The 8,908-nt window shown below is 34.5% G+C and overlaps 1 protein-coding gene across 1 annotated transcript; it reads right to left on the minus strand.

Annotated features, from left to right (window-relative positions):
• Window positions 1-1,328: 1,328 nt before the first annotated feature.
• Window positions 1,329-8,117, minus strand: LOC127528854 (C-C motif chemokine 19-like). Its single transcript, XM_051930167.1, has 4 exons — window positions 7,954-8,117; window positions 6,533-6,662; window positions 3,960-4,078; window positions 1,329-2,137 (listed from the first exon to the last, which is right to left on the minus strand). Exons 1-4 carry the CDS (start codon window positions 8,012-8,014, stop codon window positions 2,121-2,123), a joined length of 327 nt encoding a protein of 108 aa, XP_051786127.1. The 5' UTR covers window positions 8,015-8,117; the 3' UTR covers window positions 1,329-2,120.
• Between the last annotated feature and the right edge of the window lie 791 nt (window positions 8,118-8,908).

The following is an 8,908-nucleotide window of genomic DNA, read 5'->3' on the forward strand; positions in this document are numbered from 1 at the left end:
TCTCTTCCTCTAGGGGCGGGGATCGGAAGGGGGCGTCCTCAGGGTTAACCGACCGTGGGCAGGAAACTCTAAGTCAGAAGGCCTGCAACCACCAAGAGGTGCGGACGGAAGGGTCTGCTACAGACTTGCCTGAACTTGTCCTCGGGAGAGGTGGGGTGGGTTCAAGGAGGGGGCACCCATCCATCAAATAAAATCTTGGCCATTTCCCAGGGTAAAAACAGGATGGGACAGATGTTTCCTGGGGTAAAAACAGGATGGGAGGGTTCAAGGAAGGGACAGGTGTTTCCTGGTTTAAAAACAGGATGGGAGGGTTCAAGGAAGGGCCGGACATCCGCCAAACGGATCTTGGCCGTTTCCTGGGGTAAAAAACAGGATGGGCGAGGGTCACGGAAGTGACGGACTTCCGGCCGGGAACACCGGAAGGGGGCGGAGTTTATGACGTCAATCCAAAAGGGGCGGGGCTTAACTCATCAATCATTTTGACAGAAGGTGCATGCATTATACTACTCATATTGTATGTTGCAATCTCAAGATTTTAATGTTTCTAAGAGTAAATAAATCTACTTTGGAAGGCTGAACCTTTTGCTTCAGCACCCCTAATGTAGTAAATGATCTTCCTTCTTGTTTGATTAGTCTCATAACTTAAATACAGGCTGAAGACTCACTATTTCAATCCACCATAACCTGTCTAGAGCTGCTGATCAGGTATTTATATTTCAGCTATTCTAGTTAGTGATCTGCACACAAATTTCAGTGTGGCATTTATTATAATTAAGTTACTGACACTACTCCATTCTACTCCTCTTCTTATTGACCTACAGTGACACTTGGGGCTAAGTTGCTACGTTAGCCCATGAAATTTAACAGGATTTAATTTTTCATATGGTCCAGCATGAACTTATATGATATCAGTAGAATGTTTAAAAAGTAATGCGTGGCCAGTTGTTTAGCTGTAACTTTGTCTAATTTTGATTGGGACTTTTTCTTCTCATAACTGACTGTAGACATCCAAAATGTTTTTTTTTTTTGAGGGAATGCTTTGTACTTTAGCTTTTGTTTACCTGCACTCTGTTTTCTGCTGAAGGCACAAAGAATTTTTGATCACTAAATCAGTGTTTCTCAAAATGCTTGATGGTGTTATATCTTGTGATACAGTTTATAATGAATTTAAGATACTTCTGAAACACCTTCAGTTTAAAGGCAGACTTAGCATAAAGTAAAATTTAGCAATTATGTTGGGAAAAAACACATAGCAAAAATAAAAAAATAAAATACATTCATGAAGACGATTGGCTTTCAGTAATTAAAGGATCACAACAATAATAATGTTTAAGAGTTTATGAATACATTTTATTATAAAAGTACAAAAATGTTATTAATATAACACATGAATTTAAAATATTCACATACATTCATATACATTCTACAATAGTCTTTAATGCTGTCAGACAGGGCATGAAGTGACAGGATAATATGACAAACATTGAGTTTTAATTCTTTATAAATTACAGGTTTAACATGAAACTTTGTGTACAGTGGGGAACAACTGAAAATGAGGAATCCAAATTTAGAGAAATACAAAGATGACTAACATTACATTTAATTTAACATTAAATGTCTGTATTTGATGTTTAATTCATCAATATAAATTTAAAAATACATAAAATGGGAAAATTAACTTTTTTATCAGTTGACAACTTTTCTTTAATTCAATAATTTGCCTAATTTAGAAAGGGATGAAACTTGTTCAGTTTAACAAATTAATAGATTTTGTTTTTTTTCTTTTTTTGCAAAGACCAAAATCATGAAGGTAAAAATGCTCCTTAACAGCAAAAAATGCACATGCCAAAATCAGCCTGGCTTTTGAAAAAAATAAAATCATATTTGCAGATTGAGCAGAAATATACACTTTTTTAAAGCGTGTTTATGAAAATGAACGTAAAAGCCTAAATGAAAACATTAAATGCAGGCTGGGATTTTCAGATACATGCAGAACATCAAAGAGCCCAGCAAATCTCACTATTTTTTCCAGACAGCAACTGTGCTAACCTGCTTCAATTTTCACATTTGCAAAAAAATCCACAAAAAGTCCACCAGGAAAGAGTTGAGATATATCTGCCTTAGTTCCTAAAGGATTCTGAAAAACACAAAAACAAGCAACAATATATTGAAAATGTGAAAGGTTTTGTATTTTGACACAAATTAAATTTTCAGGGTCAGTAAGCAGCTAGGAAGGTGTTTTTGTATCTATGAGAGAAAACTCTCCTTAATGAGAAAATACCAAAATACAAAGAATGCTTCTAAAGTAATAAAAGCACAACACGAAACATGCCATTGAGAAGAGAAATTTAGTTAGCTGCCTTCAGGTATAAAATTTACAGTGTTTTAGAATAACACATAGGCTCTTTATGAATATAGACTTCCAAAGCAGGAAACATTTCAAATTTAGGAAATGCATCAGCAGAAGACTGTGTGCTTTTTTTATATTAATCTAATGGAGGATTTTAAAGGACTACCGGTCATGTAAGGGCTCAGCATCTTTCATACACTGTTTCTGTTGTGTACCTCTTTGTAGATACACTAGTAATCCTAGCTTCCAGGTTGGCCATGAGATCTTTTATAATTAACACATTTCAGTATCCTCAGGTATACTTTGGTGTGCAGAGAAACACAAACGATATGTTTCTTTTTACATATAGTTTAATAAAGCACCATAGTTTACTGAACATGTCTTATTACAAGCATCATGAAATATATCTGAACAAGAGAGGTATTTCGACAGAACAATACTTTTTAGGCCAGGCTGAGGTCCACTATAACCCGATCCCAAGAACATACGCACACAAACAAATCACAAAATTTAACTGACACACTGCCTCACTCACTTGTAAACACTCACTTACACAAATGTTAAGTCAATTCAAACCTTTCAATTTGGAATCTATGCAAAATTAGGAAGCAACAAGTACTGAATTCATTCTGGTGTTATTATCAGTACAAATGAGCAAGTATGTAATGAATAATTTTGCCTCCTTACCTGAATAAGTTTCTGTTTAAAATGATGAAGGGACTGGACAAAATTTGACAAGTGTGATAAAAGACCTGTTCAATATGGCATTAAGCACAAGGGCTGAAACTTTGGATGATGGCTGTTGTCTGTATTAATTAATGAAGAATATCAAAGAATTTATCCTGACTTCTTGGATCTTGATGTCACAAGAATCGATACAGGGCTAGTCCATTACTCTTTACAAATCTCTTTGACTGCTTTGGGAAATTATGACTCAGTGTGGATTTCTGGATATTATACTAATCCAGGCCAACATATATTTTGATATGTGGTCTTGGTGAAGGCATTTTACCAACCTCAACATCTTTGACTGAGAGAGCTTCGGTTTGCCAAAATAACTGGGATGTTATTTATAGAGAGAAATAAGATGTACCTGTTATATTGATAATAGGCCAGAGTGGTTTCATAAAGCAAGAAGAATTTGAAGAGCATGTGATTTTAAGGATTCAAAGGGAGAAAAAGTATTTTTGTTGCAGATGATGTGATGTTGTTCAGGCCATTTGATAAAAATTTCAGTGATTTACTCTAAGTTGTCATATGGATATGATTAAAACCAGAACCTCCTACTGTGTGATCATATATTTCTTCTAGTAATTGGAAAATAGTTATTCTTAGTGGAAAAGTTCAACTACTTTAGATTCCTGTACATAGTTGAAAGTTGACCAACAGACAACAGCAAGATCATGAGCCTTTAAGCCTATGGACTCAGTCTGTTATAATGAAGTGGGAAGTCATTTGCTAAGTGATTTGCCTTCCTATTCTTACCATAAAACCAATATAAAAATGTGTATATAAGTCTAAATAAATGGTCAATAGACACCAAAAAGGCATAGAAAAGTATGTGTTCATATATATTCACACAGTTCAAGGAGATATTCATCTAACTTACCATTTCTCCCTGGAACTGTTTTATATGACTGTAATTTCTTGTCAATCTTCTTCTGCAGAGCTGTAACCCAACGAGAATTAACAGGTGCACATAGACTCTTGTTTTTTATGGTAATGAACCTGGGAAGTTGAAATAATAATAGTCAAATTATTAAAAGACACATTAGGAGGGGTTGTTCATAATTTAAGATTTTACCACCTGGCAAAAACATTCACTAAGCATGTCTACTTTATGAGAGGTCAGAATACACTATTAAATAGCCAAACAACATAGACAATGTTTTTAGAACCAGAGCATCATCAGCCACACAGCAAGCTGACATAGTCTCCCAGAAGTGTAATATCTGTATTCAGATCATCAAGCGAAATATCTGATGTCATATTTACAGTGACACATGAACAGACACCTTCTAAGTCATTAATAAAGACTGATCTTTGAGAACTTTACTGGCATGCCTACTATAAGCTTAACCCATCACAACAATTTGTCAAAAAATGTATTATTTTTTAATAAGATCTTAAAGAATGTAGATATGAGATGCAACCACTTCAACTACACCCAAAAAACAAATACAGTAGGCCAAGCACCACCAATCTGTCCAAATGAATTCAGTGACTGGACATCAATTTGACCTTTATGAGCTCAGCACCACTCATCTAAGAAAGAAATCCACTGTTATATAGTAAATCAGTCCCTTTGCTAGATGCTGTTCCTTTTCCCTTTGTTACATAAAATGACGGTGCAGAGTTGCGGAACATGTGGCTTAGGCCAAATTAGCCTTATGTCTCCAGTTAGCTGAGAAAGATAAACCAGCTCCACCACACTGTGTACTGAAGAGTTATTTGGTTAAGACAACAAGGAGGTGTGTATCAAAGCCTAAACCATGATGGAGAACATTTTAACGAGTAGAACTGTTACAGAGGTATATTTATTTTACAAACATGACCCTGTGCATAATACATTGTGCTCTCATACTGATTTACTCTTTGTTAAGGTAAATGTGGAAATACTACACAATCAAATGATTTGCTACATTTTGTTAGAATTTCAAGTGTTTGCTGTCCAGTTTTGCTGAACTGAAGACCACAGGCCCATCATTCAACTAAAATATTCTAACTACAGTGTATAGGCATTAATAAAAAATTTTGATTAAAACAGCATAGATCAGATGTGGTTAATCTGTCTTCCTTGGTTAAAAGATCAATACAGAATCTTCCCTAAAACATACTAGATTTCAATATACTGTAGAAAAGAGTCTAGAAAAATTGTAATATGGTGCTCATTTAAGCTATCAAATAAACTTTCCAAATTTAATCCATGGTTGCACTCAAAGAAATATTTAGATTATTAAGATCCTTGCAATGAATGGCAACAACCTAATACATACTTATGAGCAATCTAAACAACTCTTTTGAATCCCCATATTACAAATAAAGAATTTTTCTCCATCTGTATAAGCAGACGGAAATGACCCCCCACCAGGCTCAGATATGTGTTCTGGAGTTCAATCAGGATATTATACAAGTTGATAACATACTATTAATATTTTAATTAATATGATGTTAATTTTTCTGCAAGGTCCCCTTTTAAGGCTCCAGTTATATTTCAGCATGAATAGAGTTTTTAAAACCTGTGTAATATAGAGCATATATTGGAATTTACTAAGCATTTACGTACTTAATTTTTTTATCAGTTCTACCCACTCTGGCACTATCCTTCCTGGATTTAAATTAATAGTTTTCAAACTTTTTTTATATCACAACTCAATTTTATGGATGAGGAAATTTTATGACCCACATACTATGTACAATTGTAGCATCTGTTGAAGTGTTTAAACAGCCTGTTTCTGGTTATAAAATGCCAATTGCTCAAAATATTACTTTTTAAATTCAAAGTATTTTAAATTAAATATGTAAAAAATATAAAAACATGTTGTCCTACTTTTTTTTTAATCTGCAGTCTCAATGTGACCCTCTGGTGACCCCAAATGAGGTTGTAACCCATAATCTGAGAATCCCTAATTTAAATAGTGTTGAACTTATTTATGTTGTAAATATTTAAGTTAAACATCGCTATTAATTATTGCCTTTCACTAACTAAACACATCATCAGAAGGAATGTATACTCCTCAGTAACCTGTCATTATTAAAGATTAAAATCTTTCATTTAGATGCAGTGTCCTGAAGAACACTCCAATAAAACACTGTCATTACTAAATGAACTTAATAAAACTGAAAATGATTTTATATTCTGGTGTGGAATTCAGTAAGCATTAAAAGCAGATTTTTATAGACAGACCTAACCAGCCAAGATTCCGAGAGGAAAAAATGGTGTAGTAATTATTTTTCTAGTCATGCAAATGTTTCCAAGTATTAGATATTTCAAGTCAAGTGTATTCTGGTGTCTTTTACTTGCGTGTATCGAAGTAATAGATGTCATTCAGCTAGGTTTACTGTATATGCTGTCTACTACTATATAACTGAATATCCACTTAATTTTTATTAGTTAGTTCCTAAAATGTTTTATAGAACTGTATATTATTTTTCAAAATAGAAACTACATAACCAACTTACACAATGGCCTCAATGAGACAGCCATTACTCAGCTCCTGCTTTTTGTAGCTTTTCACCAGTTTGAATGGAATAGGATGGTTGCTGACATGCAAGCAGCAATCTTGTACAGTATTACTGTCTCCGAAGGTCTCTGCAAGAAAAAAAAATATCCTTACATGATTACATGGCTTACAACGCTGAATAAACTAACTATAAAACTGTCAGAAAAGAATGACAAATATTTACAAGAGTTGAAAGTACAAATAAAGGAACCCATGCAGTTAAATAATTTACGAGAATTTCACCCGTACCACCAAGGGACTGTACACGTTTAAGCACATAATGATACACGGTCCACGGGGATATCACCCTGCACAGATTAGCAATTTATCCCTTTTGATGTGAGTGAAGATGTGGTTGACACTGCACTATCATGGAATTACTTACATTGATATCACAAAAGTGTACTAAATAATAATTTAGAAAAAACTGTGAATTACGCCAGTAAAGGCGTAATTCGAAGCACGTTTACTTTTACTCAAGAACGTGTAGTAAAGTCAGTTTGACAGGTCAGTCAAGGAGCAAAGATACGAGGTTTAACATTTATGGTATCGGATCTGTGGAGCCGTTTACAAATTACATGGAGATAAACAACATCCTTCAGTTTATTCATTTCCAAACATTCTTAGTGCAATTTTTTATTCATAGACAAAAGTAATTTAAGTATGTTTTATCAATAAAGCAATGAAAAGTCAAGCAATCTTTTTAGTTAGCCAATAAAAGGTGTCATTTTGCTTGACTTTTTACTACATTCATAATGGCTAACATGGTACAACACCCTAGTACTACATCAATAAAGCAGTAATCATTTTCATTGAAAATTAGCAAAGTTACTAAACGATATCAACGATATTAAACGTGTATAAACTTAACCATCACCTTAATATCTATTAATTACGCCTTCCAGTGTTTTGCAGCTGCCCGTAGAAATCGATAGAAGCAAGAAGTCTGTACTAATGTTTTAGCATAAAAAACCGTTTCTGTGACGTTTAATACTGCCTCCCAAAGCTTGTGTTAGGATTTTGTTTTGTGGTACTGTTGCTTATTTTTGAGGCACACAATTTATATAAACACTGCAAAAGTTTTCGAATCCTTCGGGTTGAGATTACTCAGCAAGTAAAAGAAATAGACTGAGTCAGTTCCATGTGACGTCAGTGTGAGGATGCACTTGAGGAGGCAGACAGGGATTTTACCTCGGATGTGTTTCATTCGACTGATTCAGTACTCAGTGAAACGCGCAAATAATTAACATTGTTAACATGTAGCATATAAAATGCGGTATATACACAGCAATTCCGAACCCCATAAGAAATCGTTTAAGTAAATTATATATAAAGAAAACGTTTCGGAAAATGATCGCGCTATGAAGTTTAAAAACTCACCCCATGTGCAACACCAGAGGACGCACAAAGCAAGGAAGAGCCCAGGTATGCGAGAGGCCATTGTTGATTTTCAAGTAACTTTACTTGGCAGTAGTCGTAAGTCTGTAGTCGAAGTGTGATTACTAGAGGAAACGTGCCGGCTTTATAGAGGACGATAACTTTCATTTTGAGATCAAAAGGGAAGGGCCCGTTTGGGCAGTGAGGACCCAACAAGGGGAAAGGATTGTTGTTTTGGGAAAAGGCATGTGCTTCTGCATTTTGCCGTTCTTTCCCCTTTTCCAAGGGGCACCAAGAAGCTATTGAATTAATCAATCAAACAAGATGTTCTTGGACATAATGCTAAATTCTGTCGGGAAACAATGATACATTTTTCAGTGCACAGATCAGTTTTTTAATTTAATAGTGCGCGTCTCAAAGTATCTTACTAACTGTAGTGAAATCTTTATTATTATAATAATAAACATAATAATAATACTTGTTATTTATATAGTGCATTTTATCCTTGTAATGAAGTCGAGTAACTTTGTGCACATTATCACCTTATTTGTTAGCATTTTAGTTCCCTTATTTACTGAAGCACATAAAAAGCCTCTGGCACTTTCTAGCCATCTTTTTCACACCTCCTTAATCAGGGCCGAATTAAAACCTTTTGAGGCCCTAAGCACTTAAAAGATGTTGGTGTCCCCATATATATGAGCTTTCGTTCCTAACACATTACCCAGTCCATACCAGTATAGATATCCAGCATGATTTTTTTTTCAAAGTGTTCCTTTAATTTTTTGAGCAGTTTATATATTGAAACAGAATTTCTTGAGCATGTCACTTTCTTGCATTTTCATGGTTTGACAGAAAATGCTATAACTTTATACATTTTAATAACCCTTTAAGTAATGGTCTTGAGCTGGCAGTGTAATAAATTACACATTTATTCACATGGTCCACACACATATTCTGA

The sequence above is a fragment of the Erpetoichthys calabaricus genome, chromosome 7 (assembly GCF_900747795.2).
Source record: "Erpetoichthys calabaricus chromosome 7, fErpCal1.3, whole genome shotgun sequence".
Taxonomy (NCBI): Eukaryota; Metazoa; Chordata; class Cladistia; order Polypteriformes; family Polypteridae; genus Erpetoichthys; species Erpetoichthys calabaricus.